Source organism: Pipistrellus kuhlii, unplaced genomic scaffold (genome assembly GCF_014108245.1).
Source record: "Pipistrellus kuhlii isolate mPipKuh1 unplaced genomic scaffold, mPipKuh1.p scaffold_m20_p_3, whole genome shotgun sequence".
NCBI classification, from domain to species: Eukaryota; Metazoa; Chordata; class Mammalia; order Chiroptera; family Vespertilionidae; genus Pipistrellus; species Pipistrellus kuhlii.
The window spans coordinates 16,263,220-16,280,963 of NW_023425529.1; the positions used below are offsets into that span (position 1 = coordinate 16,263,220).

The 17,744-nt window shown below is 48.2% G+C and overlaps 3 protein-coding genes and 1 non-coding gene across 8 annotated transcripts in view; 1 reads left to right on the forward strand and 3 right to left on the reverse strand.

The window, feature by feature from the left end:
* Positions 1-548: 548 nt before the first annotated feature.
* PHB2 (prohibitin 2) lies at positions 549-5,753 on the reverse strand. 2 transcript variants are annotated; one of them, XM_036458644.1, is made up of 10 exons: positions 5,406-5,753; positions 5,202-5,286; positions 4,812-4,891; positions 3,537-3,721; positions 3,061-3,190; positions 2,844-2,947; positions 2,341-2,418; positions 1,725-1,801; positions 1,092-1,097; positions 549-902 (listed from the first exon to the last, which is right to left on the reverse strand). In XM_036458644.1, exons 1-10 carry the CDS (start codon positions 5,530-5,532, stop codon positions 875-877), a joined length of 900 nt encoding a protein of 299 aa, XP_036314537.1. In that variant the 5' UTR covers positions 5,533-5,753; the 3' UTR covers positions 549-874. The 2 variants fall into 2 exon arrangements, with proteins under 2 accessions (XP_036314537.1, XP_036314536.1); XM_036458643.2 differs by having other exon boundaries at positions 3,061-3,244; positions 5,406-5,669.
* Positions 2,511-2,762, reverse strand: LOC118731114. Its single transcript, XR_004991806.1, has one exon. It is a non-coding gene; the product is annotated as a small nucleolar RNA U89 (small nucleolar RNA).
* Positions 5,754-5,791: 38 nt separating the features above from the next.
* On the forward strand, positions 5,792-11,812 carry EMG1 (EMG1 N1-specific pseudouridine methyltransferase). Of its 2 annotated transcripts, XM_036458645.2 has the most exons (6): positions 5,794-6,094; positions 10,268-10,369; positions 10,474-10,615; positions 10,920-10,978; positions 11,056-11,205; positions 11,538-11,812. In XM_036458645.2, the coding sequence occupies exons 1-6, from the start codon at positions 5,927-5,929 to the stop codon at positions 11,649-11,651; spliced, it is 735 nt and encodes a 244-aa protein (XP_036314538.1). In that variant the 5' UTR covers positions 5,794-5,926; the 3' UTR covers positions 11,652-11,812. The 2 variants fall into 2 exon arrangements, with proteins under 2 accessions (XP_036314539.1, XP_036314538.1); XM_036458646.2 differs by lacking the exon at positions 11,056-11,205 and having other exon boundaries at positions 5,792-6,094.
* Positions 11,813-12,049: 237 nt separating this feature from the next.
* The window catches only part of LPCAT3 (lysophosphatidylcholine acyltransferase 3), a 31,152-nt gene continuing 25,457 nt past the window's right edge, over positions 12,050-17,744 (reverse strand). The window contains exons 3-13 of one of the 3 annotated variants that reach the window (XM_036458641.2): positions 17,218-17,324; positions 16,600-16,693; positions 16,405-16,442; positions 15,807-15,985; positions 15,261-15,369; positions 14,493-14,579; positions 14,239-14,405; positions 13,474-13,621; positions 13,237-13,395; positions 12,652-12,780; positions 12,357-12,449 (exon numbers count right to left, since the gene is read on the reverse strand). In XM_036458641.2, coding sequence (XP_036314534.1) covers positions 12,664-12,780; positions 13,237-13,395; positions 13,474-13,621; positions 14,239-14,405; positions 14,493-14,579; positions 15,261-15,369; positions 15,807-15,985; positions 16,405-16,442; positions 16,600-16,693; positions 17,218-17,324 — 1,205 coding nt within the window. In that variant the 3' untranslated portion in view covers positions 12,357-12,449; positions 12,652-12,663. Of the gene's footprint in view, positions 12,450-12,651; positions 12,781-13,236; positions 13,396-13,473; positions 13,622-14,238; positions 14,406-14,492; positions 14,580-15,260; positions 15,370-15,806; positions 15,986-16,404; positions 16,443-16,599; positions 16,694-17,217; positions 17,325-17,744 lie in introns of those variants that run through there. The other 2 variants (XM_036458640.2, XM_036458642.2) reach the window with 2 other exon arrangements.

Sequence of the window (17,744 nt, forward strand, 5' to 3'; positions counted from 1 at the left end):
TGTCCAGACAGAAGCCTGCAACCCAGGTATGTGCCTTTGACCAGAATCAAACCCTGGATCCTCAGTCTGCAGGCCTATGCTCTATCCACTGAGCCAAACCGGCTGGGCCCATGGGGCCTTTGAGGATATAAGCCCCTGATAGGCACGAGTGGTCTCCCCTACAGTCGCACGGAACTCTGTTACCAAGGAAGCAGCTCTTGTTGGGATCATCATATTTTTGGTCTAGCTCAGCAAAGCCACAGCTGCTCGTTTAAAAAAAAAAAATGTAGATGTTGGTAAATAAACGGGGTGATTTGGTAGAAATGGGGGAGAGGGAGGGTGTAAGGAAGTGCAGCTGGGCCTGGTTTCCAGCTTGGGTCCTACTTTCTGACTCTGGGACTTCCAGGGTGAGCAGGGCCCAGGCCTGCTAGTCCTGAACTGCCCTGACCAGAGCCTGTGCGCCCCCTGCCGGCAAAGACAAAGAAAGACTCAGGAGTGTTATGTGAGAATGAATGCGCAGGCTTACTCCCTCCTCCCCAACCCAGTGAGGCACATGGAGCCTTGACTTCTGCTTAAGTAATAAAAATTTATTGAGAATTCCTGGGATGGTGGTTATTGCCTCCCAACCTTGAGAGAGGAGCCAACACTGCAGGAATCACTGAGAAATCACACACTGTCCCCACAGCCCCTGCCAACACAGGGAGGAGGAAAGCCATTCCCCTGACAGTGGGTCAGTCTTCATCTGAGAAGGGCTGGGAGGACAGATTCGGAGGGGACCATCACATGACACCAGGGGCAGGGGCGGGGTGTGTGTGCTGGACCCCAAGTTGGCTCCTCAAACACCAGGGCAGAAACAGATCCACTTCTCTGGGAGTGGAGTTCTTGGTCAGCAGGCTCATTTCTTAGTCTTGAGGAGGCTGTCACTGTGGAAAGGAGATGGATGAAGGGGACATAAACGTGACAGGAACAGCACCATGACCTCTCCCTTCAAGGTCACAGGAACCACCCTCCTTCCTGATTAAGGGGTGTGATAAAGGGTAGGTGGTGGGGAGAAGGCAGGTACTAGACGAGTTGCAAGACCCAATGGAAACAAGGATGCATCATCAACTTACCTTCCCCTGCGGACACCAGGTCACCAGATGAACAGGAAACACAGAAAGAGAAGAAAAATGCAGAGGTGATTTTCAGTTCAGGCCTTACCTAGCGCTAAACCCTCCTGTGCTCCCTAGAGAAAAAGGGCTGGAAGCCAGGGACCCCAGGCTCCGGAAAGGAAGACTAGTCCTCTCCTCTCCTAATACCCTCCCAAGTCCCAGAGCAGCAATTTTAGGGTTCCTGAGTAAGAATGCTAAATACCATCTTCCACCACTTGTTAGTAGACAAAACTTTATAATTAAAGTGCCTTTAAAAAAAATGATTTGAGAGGAAAGGAGAGAAACATCAACCAGCTACCTCCCACATGTACCAGGACCAGGGATCAAACCTGCCACCTTTTGGTATATGGGACAAAGCTCCAACTGAGCCACACCGGCCAGGGCGAAAATGCTTTCCAATGAAGAATCCTATTCTCATAAAATCAATCATATGAGATTCAAGTCACCAACACTTTCTATCTTCTGGTTCAGAGGAATGGTGTCTTTCAAAGGTCACACGAATAAGCTATTGTAGTAACAGGCCCCGGAGCCCAAGAGACTAGACTCGGACCCCATGTTCTCTGTGACTCCCACTGTGCAGGACACGTCTCTCACCGGGTGAAACTTTCGTCCTGCAGATTCAGCACAAGGTTGTCAGCAGTGAGATAGATCCGATTCTGTGATGTGGCGATCTACCGGGCAGGAAACAGGGCAGACGCTTTTACTAAGCAAAGGCCTCAATTCCTATCCTTGCCTTCAATAACCACGGACGGACACATGTGGGTTTAGGAACAGGGATGCGACAATGACAAAGACATGGTTTCTGTTCTCACACACAGACCCAGAGCAGCAAGCAACTGTGATTATGCTAGTATCATAACCCAAAGGAATTGTTTTAATCCTCATCCAAGGATACTTTCCCCACTGATTTCCAGAGAGGGTGGAAAGAGGCAGGGGTAGGGGAGAGAAACATCTGATGTGAGAGATACATGGGTTGGTTGCCTCCTGCCTGCACGTGCCCCCAATGCGGTTGGAGAACCTGCAAATGAGGCACATGGCGACCCTTTAGCGCACAGGCTGCCGCTCCAAACACTGAGCAGAACTGGCCAGGGCTGGATAAATTGTTTTTGACGATGGGACAGTTTGAGAAGAAACCTGAACGAGCACGTTCTAACTACCACACTTCGGTGTCTCCAGGAAGCCCTGAGGGATACTCGGCTCTTACACTCACCGTCTTGGAGATGTTCTGGGCCGCCCGGATCTTTCGTAGCTTGATGTAGCCTGGGTTCTTGCCCAGTGCTTCTCCAAGGTGAGCAGGGAGGGGTTAAGGGTTCATACAAGGCCAGGTCTCATTCTCTGGCCCCATCCTACTACTCCCGTCACTCCAGCCCTCCTCGGGGCTGTCAGATCCAAGGTTGCGCTCAGGTGGCTCGTGCCCCGTCTTACTTTGGTCCTCACCTGTGGGCCCCCCCGTGGGCAGTTGCCAGGAACTAGAGGCAGCTGCAGAAATGGAGGCAAGGCCAGCAGTGCTATTGATCTGCTTTACAGTGAGGAGCCAAGCTCAGGTACCCCACTAAGATTTCAGATCCCATTTGAAACCTCCACCCCCCCCAGAGAGCACGGAATCGCATTCGCCTTAGTTTCATCAGCCAGCCCCTGAGGGAGGAGGACAGGGGAGGACGGGAAATCAGTGTGCTCCACGGGTGAGCCGAGATCTCTCCAGCAGAAGGATATCATCTTAGCGGCCTCAGCTTCACCCTCGGCCTGCACGATCTTCTGCCGCTGTTCCTGCTTTGCCTTTTCCACTAAGAACTGGGCCCGCTGGGCCTCCTGCTGCGCTGTGGTGGGAGTCAGAGGTCACAGGTGTGAGTGTCAGAAACCCCACGCGCCCCCCCACCCCCCACCCCTCTGCGTGCTCAGAAACCCTTGACCCACTCCCCTGGTAACTCACCCACTTGCTTGGCTTCTACAGCAGCTGTGTACTCTCGGCTAAAGCTTAGCTCCGTGATGGCCACATCATCCAGGATGAGGCTGAAGTCCTTGGCCCTCTCTGTCAACTCCCTTCGGATCAGCAGGGACACCTGGGGGTCGGGGTGAGGAGGGGAAGGGAAAGGTCTTTCGAGGGGACTGGAGAACTGAAAGGAAGGGGGGGTTGCTGTGACCATCTGCATATCAGATCTTCTGAGAAAGGCAGAAGACTCACCAACTCTTTCTTAGTACCTACTGAGTTCTAGTCTTGGCTCTCCTTGTTTCCCACAGGGGCCATGAGTGGCACTTTTAGGTAGAAATGGACCTGGGGACCCAACCTTGTTCTATAACCCGCCTTTCCTAATACATCTAGGACGGTGGTGACCCTCATGTGTAGTGCTCTGGGTCTAGGAGGAAAATGCTGACACCGTGCAGATGGTGATGGGGGCTGGGTCCAACCTGGGCCCGCTGGGTGATCAGCTGTGAGGCGTTGAACTTGGCCACCACGCTCTTGAGAACCTCGTTGACAATGGACGGCAACACTCGCTCCTCGTAGTCTAGCCCGAGGCGCTGATACATGCTGGGAAGCTCCAGGGCATTGGGTCGAGACAGCACTCGCAGGGAGATGTTCACCATCTGCAGGTCTAAGAGTGAGGTCAGCAGTGCCTGGTCAAGGCCCCTTAGCCGAGCACCCTTCCCCAAACAGTGTCTCCTCCATGTAATACCGTGCAGCCTGCAGCTCCCCTGCAGGGAGGAGAGGAACCAGGCCGACAAGATGTGACTTGGCCCAGGCCAGGTGCATCCTTTGTAACAAGGATGTTAGGTCTTCTATCCACGACCCCTCCACTAATAAAGGTAACCTCTCCTCTCTTTGCCACTGTACTGCTGGCAACCTCTACAGTAGGCTCTACAATAATCACCTACTTTCTCTACTAGTCCATCAGGGCTTAAGGATGAGGACTGTGTTTTATGAATCCTTTATTCCCAGGACCAAGGGTTTAGGGAATGAATGCTAAGTGACCAGCACTAAAAACAGTACAAATAAGTTTATTACATGTGAGCTACTTGCCTCAATGTGAATATGCCTGTGTGTGTGTGTGTGTGTGTGTGTGTGTGTGTGACGAGGGGCTTGGGGCAGTGGTCAGCAAACTCATTACTCAACAGAGCCAAATATCAACAGTACAACCATTGAAATTTCTTTTGAGAGCCAAATTTTTAAAACTTAAAACTTCTTCTAACGCCACTTCTTCAAAATACACTCGCCCAGGCCTTGGTATTTTGTGGAAGAGTCACACTCAAGGGGCCAAAGAGCCGCCTGTGGCTTGAGAGCCACAGTTTGCCAATCACGGGTCTGGGAAATCCCAAAGGCACAGCTTCTAGGTATGTCTAGGAGGAACCAGTGAAAAGTGGGACCAAGTTTCCCCAGGCCAGGGCATACCAGTGGATACCATTAAGTCAAGCAGCTAAAAGAATAACAAAAAAGCTTTAAAACATGGCTTTCGTCTAGGAGTGAAGAAGGACAGACAGTGCTCTCACTGAGTTTAGGTTAGGGGGTAGGAACAGTGAATTAAAAAGTGCAAACACACAGCGTGTCCAGAATGTACTGCTTTAACCCCAGAAGCAGGCACTTTCATTCCAGCTGTGTTGCAGCTGTGGCAAACCGAGGCCCAGGAGCTGTGACACCACCATCTTCCCTTCGGGGCTCTTGCCAGGCTTCCCAGTGTCCAAACCTACCTTTAGAGCCTGTGGGGGAGGAGATTTTTCGTGGCCTGGCCCGAATGTCATAGATGATGGGATATTGGAACCAGGGGATCCTGGAGGAGAGGGAACAGAGAGCGTTATCAGGAGACTGCAGTGCCACTAGTTTTGCCTAGTTCTCCCTCACCACGTGTCTCTTGGCCTGCTCCTCCACTTAACGACCACAGGCTAGGAGGACTCCTCCTCCTCCTTCGGAGAACGAACTTATGTGCTGCTGCAGTTACGGGAAGCACCCACTTTCTGGGGGATGGAGTCAGGGGGGGAAAAGAGTACAGCTGAATCCTGTTGCAAGTCTTCACTCCAGCCACTGGTGGGTTGGCGCTCAAGGGTGAAGGGTCAGGGTCAATCCGCTCTGCTCGCCATTACCTGAAGTGGAGGCCCTCGGCGAGAATGGTGTCCTGTTGCACGCCACCGATCCGATTAAAGAAGATGGCTCTCTGCCCGCCTTCCACTGTGGGGAGAGGGGTGGGGATCAGGCCGGGTACGTGCTGGCCGCCGGTGGGGCGAGGGGCCAAGGCAGGGAGGGTCTGGGAGAGAAGCAGTCCGGGGGGGCGGGCGGAGGCGGCTCACCAGTGAACACGGACTCGCGGACCCCGTAAGCCACGGCGCCGGCCCCGAGCAACAGCTTCAACGCCGTGCCCATGCCACGGGGCCCCGAGGGCAGCCGCCCCGCCAAGTCCTTCAAGTTCTGGGCCATGTCCGATCCCGAGACCGGCGGCCCCGAAGGTCAGGAGTGGGTGCCGGCCCGCCTCCACCCCACTCCAGCTTAGAAACCGCACCCTTCGCACGAGGGTCCGTGGCCCAGGTGCTTGCAGGAGAAAGGGCACCGGAAGTGCGCTTTCTTCTAAACCCTCCCCCCGCCCCCCCTCGCCTACGGTGGGGGACGGGACCCGAATCTGGCGCACAGGAAGTGCGCATCAGGAAGTCCCGCCCTCTCCCGGAAACCCCGCCCTCCCGGGGAGACTCCGGTAGTGCCAGGCCGCTGGCCATCGCCATTTCCAAGCGCCTGCTTTTAAAATGGTAGCCGGAAGGAAGTTTGCGATTCTGGAAGAGCAAGGGGATAGTAACGCAACTTCCGGCCGGGTTGCAAGATGGCTGCACCCAGCGGCGGCTTCCAGCCTCGTGAGCGCCGCGATGGGGACCAGGACCAGGACTGGGAGGTTGTGGCGCCCAAGCGGCCCCGACTTGGGGCGGGAAGCAGGATGGGAGGCCGCAGGCTGATAGTGGTGCTGGAAGGGGCCAGTCTGGAGACAGTCAAGGTAATGTGGGCCAAGAACGTGGGGAACTAGCATAGCGATAGGATGGGACCCCAGGGGATGAGGGCGGGGGGCTTCACGTAGATAGAGAAAGCGGAGAAAGGTGAAATAGGCTTTTGGAGGAAGAGTGGCCTAGCTGACTGTCTTTTGGTTTGGCTGTACTCGTTTCCTTCCCTTCTGGAACCCCAATCCAGCCGTCACATCTTTGCTTCCAGTTGATTTACCGGGATTCGTTCTGCGGTATAAACTCACCTAAAAGGAGGGGGAGTTTCCAAAGGTGGTACTGTAAGCTTAACCGGCCCATACTTTTAAAAAAATATATATATTTTATTGATTTTGTACAGAGAGGAAGGGAGAGAGAGAGTTAGAAACATCGATGAGAGTCATCGATCAGCTGCCTCTTGCACACCCCCTACTGGGGACATGCCCGCAACCAAGGTACATGCCCTTGACCGGAATCGAACCCGGGACCCTTCAGTCCCCAAGCCGACGCTCTATCCACTGAGCCAAACCGGTTTCCGCAGCTGGCCCATACTTTTAATTCGTAGGGACTTCGTGTTTTATAAAAGGTGTTGACTGTCACGCTCCTTTGTATTACTACCCACTTCGAAACACTTTTTACCTATCCGTCTCTTTTTTTTTTCCTTCGGAATAACGCAGCAATTCTATGCCTTACAATTGCTCGTGTTCTTATTCCCTCTGACTTGCTTGTTTCTCTCACCGTTTAGAGCTAAATTTGTCCAATGAGTAGGCCCAGAAGAAGTAGCACTGGCTTGGAAGTCAGACCTGGACTTTAATCTTGATTCTTATACTTTGTAAGTGTGTGATGTTGAGGAAGATTTGTCCTCGGTTAATACTTTACAGGGAGAATACAATGAGAGTGCTATAAAAGTAGTAGGTTTTCATAGTAATCTTTAAAAAAATATATATTTTATTGATTTTTTACAGAGAGGAAGAGAGAGGGATAGAGAGAAACATCGATAAGAGAATCAAGGTACAGGCCTTTGATCTGAATTGAACCCGGGACCCCTCAGTCCTCCGATTGGCGCTCGATCCACTGAGCCAAACCGATTTTTTTTTTTTTTTTAGTAATTTACGGTGTGATTCTTTTTCATGTTCCTCAACCACTATGGCATTTTATTAGGTTTGCAATCTACCCTCCTCCCCCAACTTATTAAAATGGGAATTTCTTCTTCTGTAACTACTATTTCTAACCTAAATAGGTTCTTATATTTATTCCTCACTTAATTGCCTACTATCTTTCCAGACTATTAATTCTGAATGTCACTTAACCACTCCATTTCTTCCTATGTCCCTTGGGGATGATAGTAGTTCCTACCTTGCTGGGTTATTGGGAAGATTAAAGGAGTTAATATGTACCGGTATTAGGGGTTTATAATAATGTCTTTCACTTAGAATTAGTTACTATTGTTACTGATTCCAAGTTACCAATTAAGTAGTTGTAAAGGTCATAGCCAAAATAAAATTCCTGTAGTATGCTCTGGAAGAATTTAGGTTGTCATTAATGGTACATCAAGGGTGACAGAATTCATAGTTGGTTGAAATTTTCGGTGCTGTTACCTCGTGCCTTCCTTATTCTGCTAACTCTTGCTTCTGCCAGCCTCTTCTGGGCCTGCTCTCTGCATTTATTCTTTATATGTCAGTCTCACCGGCCTACTTTAAGCTCTCTGAAGGCATGAAGTTCTCTCGTACCTTAAAGATGTTGTGTTTAAGGTTCTCTAAATGGAAGCTCCTTTTACTCAGCTCTTTGCTTCATTAATTCCTTCCTAATGTTCATTCACTTAACTGTTATTGATCCTACTATACTGTTCATTCTTTTTTTTTTTTTTTTTAAATATATTTTATTGATTTTGTACAGAGAGGAAGGGAGAGAGATAGAGAGTTAGAAACATCGATGAGAGAGAGTCATCGATCAGCTGCCTCTTGCACACCCCCTACTGGGGATATGCCCGCATCCAAGGTACATGCCCTTGACCGGAATCGAACCCGGGACCCTTCAGTCCCCAAGCCGACGCTCTATCCATTGAGCCAAACCGGTCCCGGCCTTTTTTTTTTTTTTTTTTAAATATATTTTTTATTGATTTTTTTTTTTTCTTAGTGGAAGGGAGAAGAATAGAGGAGTTAGAAACATCAATCAGCAGCTGCCTCCTGCACACCTCCCACTGGGGATGTGCCAGCCACCAAGGTACATGCCCTTGACCGGAATCAAACCCGGGACCCTTCAGTCTGCAGGCAGACGCTCTATCCACTGAGCAAGACCGGTTTCGGCTATGCTGTTCATTCTTAAATTAATATGTTAAGTGTTACTTCCTCATAGAAATGACTCCCTGGTATAAGTCAGGTTCTTCTGTTTTAACTATAGGCCCGATGCATGAAATTCGTGCGAGGGGCTTGGCCCTTGCAGGCCCGGCTTTGTCTGGAAGGTTGTCTGGACAGTCGTTCTGCTGCTCGGTCTAATTAGCATAGTAGCTCTTGATTATATTAGATCCTTTAATAAACCATTTGCTTTTCCTTCATAATGTTTATCCCAATTTGAGTTAAATATTAATATAGCCATTAACTATTTGTTTCTTCTACTAGAAGGCTCTCTCTGAGAGCAGAGAAGGTTTTAAAAATTCTTATATCACCCTAACTGGTTTGGCTCAGTGGATAGAGTGTTGGCCTGTGGACTGAAGAGTCCCAGGTTCGATTCCAGTCAAGGGCATGTACCTTGGTTGCAGGCACATCCCCGGTAGAAGGTGTGCAGGAGGCAACCGATCAATGTTTCTCTCCCATCTATGTTTTTAATTCTATTCCTTTCCTCTCCTCTGTGTAAAAGATCAATAAAATATATGAAAGAAAAATCCTTATATCTCCAATATCTATTATAGAAAGTGAATACACATGGTATTTATTCTGATTATTCTAATTATTGTTTTTCAAGCTTAACCACATTCCACAAATTAAAAATCAAAAGTTCCATAAACCATCACCAGTATTACATTTGAAGTACTCTGATATTTTCTATCCCATTTCATTAAGAACCCTCCTTATAACTTACTAATGGGTTAAAACTAGATTCTTTTATTCAAGAGGTTTTCTTCTATAACTAAGAATCCCAGGGTCTCAGTTTCTGGCCTTTGTTCTTTCTCTGTGCTTACTTTGTGACATTATTTCAGTTATTTAATTTCAAAGTTCATGTGCTTCTTCCCCCACTTTTTGGGATTGTATATTTTAAGATGTTATCAGACATACAAATGTTCTATTGATACATAAAAGCTTAGCCTTTCAGAACCTCTATTTGTACTTAATGGTATGTTTTTTATCTTAATGCTCCTTAGGACTCCAATTGCAATTTACAATTTCTTCTTGCTGCTACAGATGGATCCAGACAGATCTTTATTATCAAACTCCTACTTGGTATATTTTCTAGTATACAATATTCCTCAGTCATTCTCACTCCTATTATTCCAGGATTATTTCTTCCTGATGGATACTGGAGGATTCTGCAGTCTACAAAGCAGTTTCATATGTAATCACTGCTCTTCAGTGTTTCAGTTCCCACTTGTTCAGCATAATTTTTTTTTTTTACATTTACCTTTGCTCACCCATCTTAAAACCTCTTATTTTGTCTTACTTTTTGACAGAAGTATTTCTTGATCAAACGACCTCCTTCATCATTAGAATTTTCACACTTCTAGTTCAGATGTGCAGCTCTTCACTTAGTGTATGGTTGCTATAAGCAAACAGGGTAATGACCATATATATTTTGCCCAGTTTATCACAATTGGTACTATTGTGATAAGCTTTCAACCTTTTTCATTAACCTTACTCCACCTGGTTCCAGAATCCCTCACCAGCTTTGCCTAATATCCACAGGTTTTTAAATTAAATCCAGCTTAAATAATCTGAAATCACAGGTTGTGCCTTCTTCCCTTTTCCCTTTACAGAGAGGAGTGAAGGAAAGGGGACGATAAATGTGGCCACACAGTGAACCCCTGAAGACCTGCTGGGCCCCACCCCATCGATTCTGGTTTAGGAAATCTAGGATGAATGTGAGACTTTGACTAGAGTAACACGTTTCCAGATGCCGCTGCTGCTGCTGGTTTGGGGAGCACACTCTGAATCACTGGGCTAAGTAAAAACCGCTTACATCCTGTCACGTTCCCTCTTCAGGCGGGGAAGACCTATGAACTGCTAAACTGTGACAAGCACAAGTCTATGCTGTTGAAGAATGGACGGGACCCGGGGGAAGTGAGACCAGACATAGCTCACCAGGTAACTGCAGGGACGGAGCTCACCCGAGTCTTTGTGTGGAGGGGAGACAGCTGCGTGCTGCTTCTCTGCAGTCTTGACTGTGCCTCGGTGTTTGCCTCCCTCAGAGTTTACTGATGCTGATGGACAGTCCTCTGAACCGAGCTGGCTTGCTGCAGGTTTATATCCATACACAGAAGAATGTGCTGATTGAAGTGAACCCCCAGACTCGAATTCCCAGAACCTTTGACCGCTTTTGTGGCCTCATGGGTGAGATTTTTAGGACTTAAATTTTAGGAGTGAAGAAGGGAAGAGGGAACATGCTTGATCCCAGAACAAGGACTCAGTACTTTCCATGTGTAGGGGTAAAGCCTACATGGGTTCCTGGCTGAGTAAAGAAGGGAGAGCGAACCTATCAGTATACAACTAGCCATGTGCTTGACAACTACTTGCTCATAACATGTTAGGGGAACAGTATAGTTATAAGGCCCATCTTACCATGGGTTTTCCTGGTTAGAATAAGGGCAGAAATGTGGTTTCCACCGAGTTCTGAACACTTTTCTTTTCGCCCTAGTTCAGCTTTTACACAAACTCAGTGTCCGAGCAGCTGATGGCCCCCAGAAGCTCTTGAAGGTGAGGTATTGATACCTACTGGTTGGAAGTAGGGTCCTGAGAACCTTTCTGGGGCTCATTTTTCTCTCTTACTTTAGGTCATTAAAAATCCAGTGTCAGATCACTTCCCAGTTGGATGTATGAAAATTGGCACTTCTTTTTCCATCCCAGTCGTCAGTGATGTGCGAGAGTTGGTCCCTAGCAGCGACCCTATTGTTTTTGTGGTGGGGGCCTTTGCCCATGGCAAGGTAAGGTCTAGGTTCAATTCTTAAGACTCTTCATAGCTTAGCACAGAATTCCAAGAGCAGTTAGCATTTTGATGATCCTTGTCCTCATCAGTTGGGAAATAGAGGGTAATCACAGAGCTGAAAGAGAAGTGTGGGTTCCCTAACCTGCCCCAGGACATATCTTTTGAGGACTGCTGGCATATTGGTAATAGTCAAAACTAGGACTGTCTTCATCCTTCGTACAAACTTGATGTTAACACAGTGAAATAAGAGCTCAGCCCAATTTTCCTGCCCTAAAGGAGGACTGAACCTATTACAGTGTTAGTTGGTTGACAGAACTGTTCTCTCCTCAGCTCAATGTGGAGTATACAGAGAAGATGGTGTCCATCAGCAACTACCCCCTTTCTGCTGCTCTAACCTGCGCAAAACTTACCACAGCCTTTGAGGAAGTATGGAGGGTCATTTGACAGTAGGACGTTGCTCTGAAACAGACTGTTGACATTGCATCCTTGACTCTTCTAACTCCCTGTTGGATGATGACCTTCCTGAACCAAGATTGGGGTTAGTGGAAGCCAAGGCTGAATGTACATTTGCTATTTGTTTATCTTATAAACACTGTTCTTGCAAACCTGGTTGTATTTGGGGATTCCTAAACTTAGTCTCTGAAGGTGTAAACTGTTCCGCTCTCCTCAGATTTCAGGGAAAGGTGCGAGGTTACAGAGTTTGCAGCTTGGTTCCGGGCTTTGCAGGTTGGCTTTAGCTCCAACTTCTGGATTACTGTGCGCTCAAGGAGATAGCCCTGATTATTGCAGCAATGGCAAGCACGGAGAACTGTCTGAAAGAAAGCAGCCAGGAATGCTAGCAGTGAAAAATTGAACAAACAGAAGTGATTTTTATCTGGTACAGTTCCAAGGTAGAAAAAGTGGAGCAGGCAGGGCCTTATGCCCCTCCTCACCCCCCCATGGGGGGAGTGATGGTGGCAGCACATATACAATCATAGTAAATTGGCAGAAGAAAAACAACAGATTCCTGGTTAGAGGGGGGAGATAAGGCAACGTGCATGGGGGAGTCCGGAGGGGAGACATGGGCCCCTCTACTCCTCCCACGAGAGTTTCCCCTTTGGCCCAAATGAAGACTTGGCTGTCCACAGAGGCGCAGCTGGGAGTGCCATGTCTTTCTACTCCCTGGCTTCTGTGTTCTCTGCTCTGGAGCGGAGTGTAGAAAGGGAGACAAGTTATTTCTGCACCAGTCTTGCTGTAGGCCACCTGCAGAAGAAATTTGATGGGAAGGCTGGTCAGTTATTTCTTCTAGATCCTGGTCTACAGCCCTTCTAGCTTCTTCCTGGCACATTAGTGCCCAATACTGTGTTTCCTAGAAGCCAGACTATCTTGAGCTTCACACCAAATTTCCAACACTGTCCACTCCCCATACCCCCAGTTCTGCCCCGTAACCTGGATATTAACTTACCAGGGTAATAGATTATTCCATTCTCTTTAACTTTTCTTTCCTTGGCACTATTGCTTTGTGAAGATAAGGCAGTATGAATAATAGGCTCAGGAAGAAGACGTGGCCAAGGAAATAGACAGATTTATACACCTGTGGAGAGAGATACAGGTCACTGAGTTAGCCTGAGCGCATCCTATATAATAAAGAGCTAAACGGTCATCACACACTCACGCCAGGGCTGCACTGCCCTGGCGCTGGGGGATCTGAGGCTGTGGGGCCCTCCCATGCCTCTGTGGGGCTTGACGGGGGTGGGGCCAGCTGGGTCTGAGTCACATGTGGGTGGGCGGGGACTTGACTCTGGGTCCCGTGGCTTGCCACAGACTGATAGGAGGGAGATTTTCATATACATTTTATTAATTTCCTTTCATCTCTGACACTTCTATTATAGAGAAGGGTAAATAATATTAAAGTATTTCGTCTAATTCATTCCCTTTTAATGTGTACAAATTTTGTGCACTGGGCCACTAGTGGTATATAATATCACTTACTTCCGGAGGTTTCAGTGGTTACCTCCCATCCTTGCAAGCATGATGGGAGGGAACTTACCTTAAACCATTTGTCCCACGTGAAGAGGCAGAAGGCAGTCATTGAGTAACCCATGAAGAGCCAGTGGATGGTCTGCTGCACCAAATAGAAGAAGGGTTGTAGGAAAGAAATGGAAGCCAGATTGCTCAGGGTTGGGCTGTCTCGTATTAGGCTGGCAGCCTGGGGAGGAAAGAAAGAGGTAATTAGGACCTTGCCTCTTCTCCTAGTCCCCTTTCACCCAGCATCCTTAAGGCCTACCTGCCTTTCCACGATAACAATGAGGAACTCCATCTGGAAGCAGATCAGGTATCCTGAGTGCAGGCCATGCCAGAGGGCCAAGAATAGCAATGAGAGACCCTGGGAGAGTTCTTTATTTCCAAGGAACTTGAGTCGTTTGAAGAAATAACTAGAGAAAAGGACGGGTAAGGATGAGCTGCAGACTAGTTCTTGCACTCCCACTATCCACCTCCGGGTTCTCGGCTTCCTGAGGGGTCAGTGGTGGTGGCTGGCTCCTACCTGGCCCACCTGGGGCAAGGGAAGCAGTGCTGCCTGATTAGCTTTCGCGACGAAAGGCAGTGAAGTCCACTCAGTTTAGAGACAGAAAATAGACCTGAGGCTTAGCTGGGTGAACTTTGGCAAACTACTTAAATGACTAGTGCCTGATGGTGACTTGCAGTGAACAGGGCAGACAAGTTTTCTTCTCATGCTGCTTACCCTCTAGTGATGGGGTGAATAGACAAAGACTTTATAAACAGAACTGTGGAGAACATAAAACCAGTGGCTGAACTGGGGTTAAACCCAGGACTCAAGGCACTTAAGACATTTTTGCTTGCGTTTTTCAAATATTGACAAATGTTGGAGGGTAGGAGTGGAGATACAAGTGTGTAAGGGTATGTGTGAGAATGATTGGAAGTTCTACCCAAAGTGGGAAAAGACAGAAGTGACAAGTCCATTTCTGCCCTCCAATCTGGGAAAGTGGTGGAAGGCAGAAGCTCAGGTCCAGACCTCCCCTCCCCTGCTTACCGGGCCACCCAGGCATTGGTGTTGATGTTGAAAGAGGCGATGGTGCCGGTGAAACGGGGGGTTGTTTCAAAGAGCCACACCTTCATGTTAGCGCAGGCATCCCACTTTGCCTTTCCATTTTCATCAAAGTCATTGAAGCCCAGCCCCGTCAAAATGCATACTCCTTCCTGAGGGAAGGACCAACTCAGGGCTCTTGCCACTCTCCCCACGTCCCCCACAGCCCGTCTATGCCCTATTTCATCTTTTCTACTTACTGTGACCAGCCAACAGGTGACGTATTTGTACAGCACAAACTTGCCCCAGACCAGCATGTACATGCAGCGGAACCAGAAAACGCGGTTCTTGAGAGAAGAATGAACATGTGCATTAGGCTGGGCAAATCTCCCTTCTTTTCCACTCTTGTGACTACTTCATGTCCATCTGACAGTCTGCCTCTACAGTTGGCTAAGAGGATGAGCAGGGAGCCCAGCGAATATCCATTCACCTCCTTTCCCTTGGAGAGTTGCAGTAACAGCACTGTCTTTAACTCTTCTTCTGAGGCACTTGGGACGCTGAGTGCCAAAGGACTTTTATGAACTCATGCTCAATGTTAACTTGAGTCAACTGACCTAGAGTGGGTAGGGAACGGTTGCAAACCTTGCAGGGCAGGAGCAAAAGCCAGCACTTCCCCCTCCCTTGGATTTTGAATTCCCTAGAAGCCCCCAATCTATCAAGAGAAGAAACAAGCTGGAGGACCACAAGCTGCTATGCTGGGCTGTAATATAGCAAGCTCAGAGCTGCTCCCGGGGAAGGGAAGGGGTGCCAAAGTGCACCTGGCACAGCCCTGTGCCCGCTAAGGTTGTTCAATGCTGGCTGATGACCATGTCCCGGCCTGGCTGGCATTGACACCAACTCTCACAGATCTAGAGCAAAACCAACATGCATTTGTCGATGGTGTTTTCCACTTGGCTATCCACAAGGATCCTTGCCTGCCCATCTATCTCGGATGCAGTCATACTGCCGCTGCTTTAGTAGCCACTCACCTCATAGTCTTCGGTGAGGAGATAGGTTTCTGTGATGTGGGGACTGAGGAAAACGTAGCCCACCAGGTAGATGAGGCCCAGGCTCAGGCGCTTGAGAGCAGGTATGGTGCTGAAAGGAAAGGTGGGGGTCACAGTGCCAGAGGCCACTCCTTCCGCCCTTAAGTCACAGAGGGGAGCTAGCCCAGCTGGGATGGGATGAGTAGCTCCACTGCCCAATATTTTTAAGTACATTGAAATCAATTTTTTAAAATGAGAAAATGAATTTTAGAGGTGGGGACATGACTGGTTCAGGCAAAATCCTGCTTCATAAAAGTAAAGTTTATGTTTGTGCCACAGGATCAGAATGGCTGGCTGAAAAGGGCCCACGCCTGTAGTGAGCAGGAACAGGTGCCCGTTATCACTGTCCAGGGCCCGTGTGGCAGGAGCCTGGGGAGCCAGGCCATGTGGAGAATGCAGCTAGGGCTGGTCTGCAGGAAAGTCACTTCAGAAGTGGCTTGATAGTGGGTGAGACACTCTACAGAGGTCTTGACCAAGAGGGGCATTTACCTGCTTGGTATCTCCCCTGGCTTGTCAGTCAGCTTCCTGTGCACCAGCTTCATGTAGTGGTTCATTGAGAATTGGGGGCCTACCAAGAAGGCTCCATAGAAGTAGGAGAAACCAGCAACTTCCAGCAGGGAAGGGATACCTCGTATGGCATATTTCTGTTGCTCAGGGGACAAGGAATTCTATGCCGAGAAGAGAAGGAATGGTTCAGGATGGCCTTGAATCTACCTGCAAGAGCCGGTTTGTGTGTTCCCCACCCTTTTGGCCCACTGAACTGGTTCTTCAAAGAGCCATCTCTGAGGGGATGATATGGAGGAAAGTAGTTGCTTCCTGTGGAAGCGAGTGTGTGAAGCAACAGCTGACTGCTGCTGATTTCCAAATGCCCTGCTGGCATTGATCTCTGGACTTTGTGCAAGAACTGGATGCACGCAAATTAGGTTTGTTGATCCTTGCTCAGTGCTATCTGAAACGGAGATCACACAGGCTAGGGATGAGGTGGGGCTCTGCCCCTAGCATTTGGGTTCAGTCTTTTGGTAAGAATAGCCTTTCTCCATCCCTCTAGTTTATTTCCTTAATCTCTCTGTGGAGGAGTTGTGCTTACCTTATCTTTCCCTCCATCAAAGTAGTCAACAGCCAAACCTGAGCAGAGAGAGAAGGTGTGGGTAGAGGGAAAGGACACTGGGGGTGTGACCTGTGGACTGAGGGTAGCGGGGAATGTGGGGGCGAACACAGTAAGTTTATGGTCAGATGGGGAGGAGCCTAGGTGTAAAGGGGAGGGTAGTAACCCATCATTTACCAATCAGTTTCAAGGTCAGAACACAATGAGGCATTGTCCACTTGATATCATAGTTGCCAGTGGCTGTCCAATAATATCCGGCAAGAAGGTAGGCCTAAGAGAAGGGAAGTATTTATTCTATTATTGCTATGATTTATTTTCTCTCTACTCTGAAATCCACTGTATTTCATTTTTTCTTTCTCCTGGATTCTTCAAGGCCTAAGAAATTCCTATAAATGGAGAGACTTGCTTCAAGGTTTCTCAGCAAAATTGAGGCGAATTGAGAATTTAGATGCTTAGGTTCTGTAGCTCATTCTAAGTTGATTTTCTGCCTTGCCTTTACGTGACTCCCCTCGTGATAGCTGGGCCAATCCTGGTCAGAACCTTAATCACAGTCCTATGCAAAGGATTAGCTTCACCTCTTCCTTGAGGCAGGAAAAGTATTGCCACTGCCACCTGCAGATGAAACAGCTGGGGCTTGTGTAAAGTGTCTTACATAAAGTCATAGTGGTAAGTGTTATTGGGAGAAAACAATCAGAAATTGGATTGTTTTCCAGTTTACTGGTTTTTCTACACCAGTCTCTTGACTTCTCCCCAATCCTAAGCTGTGACCTGAGCTGCCAAGGGAAAGATGCTTACCATCTGGAAACAAAAGGTAGTGAGAACAGCAGTTACAGTGCGGCCCATTAGTCGCAGAATGAGGAACTGAAGGATGACACATAGCAGGGAGTGGTACATCTGGTTTCCTAGTGCAGAAGAGAGCATATTTTTAACGCATGCGCGCACGTGTGTGTTTCATTCCTACCCATCCTGAGACTTCAAACACAAAGTGATACATAAAGAAAAAACTATTTTGGTATTAGGATATTTTTGTCAAAATTACTTCATGTTCTGGAGGAAGGGACATAAATAGAAGGGACTGTCAGGCAGCTACTGTATTTCTGAATGTTTGAACTTCAGATTGCTCCTGAGGGGACTGCTTGTCATCTAGTTATAGGCATAGCAGAGAAGTGTTGGCCCCTCTGTTGATGGGGTCCGGCAAGGGTAACCACTCTCAAATGTTCTATCTGGGAGAGGGCTGTCCATATTAGGAGAACTTAAGCTATTTTCTTGTCCATACAAATCCTCTCTTTGCAAGCACAGGATTATAACGTCCCTATCCATCA

Excerpts from the sequence above, each read along its gene's own strand:
- PHB2 (XM_036458643.2), bottom strand. The coding sequence starts at position 5,532 with ATGGCCCAGAACTTGAAGGACTTGGCGGGGCGGCTGCCCTCGGGGCCC. Across the intron at positions 3,722-4,811 it reads CTCCCCCACAGGCTCTAAAG|ACCTGCAGATGGTGAACATC; the intron begins GTAGGTTTGGAC and ends CCTCACTCTTAG. Across the intron at positions 2,419-2,843 it reads AAGCTGAGGCCGCTAAGATG|CTTGGAGAAGCACTGGGCAA; the intron begins ATATCCTTCTGC and ends CTCCCTGCTCAC.
- EMG1 (XM_036458645.2), top strand. The coding sequence starts at position 5,927 with ATGGCTGCACCCAGCGGCGGCTTCCAGCCTCGTGAGCGCCGCGATGGG. Across the intron at positions 10,616-10,919 it reads CCGCTTTTGTGGCCTCATGG|TTCAGCTTTTACACAAACTC; the intron begins GTGAGATTTTTA and ends TTTTCGCCCTAG. Across the intron at positions 10,979-11,055 it reads GCCCCCAGAAGCTCTTGAAG|GTCATTAAAAATCCAGTGTC; the intron begins GTGAGGTATTGA and ends CTCTTACTTTAG.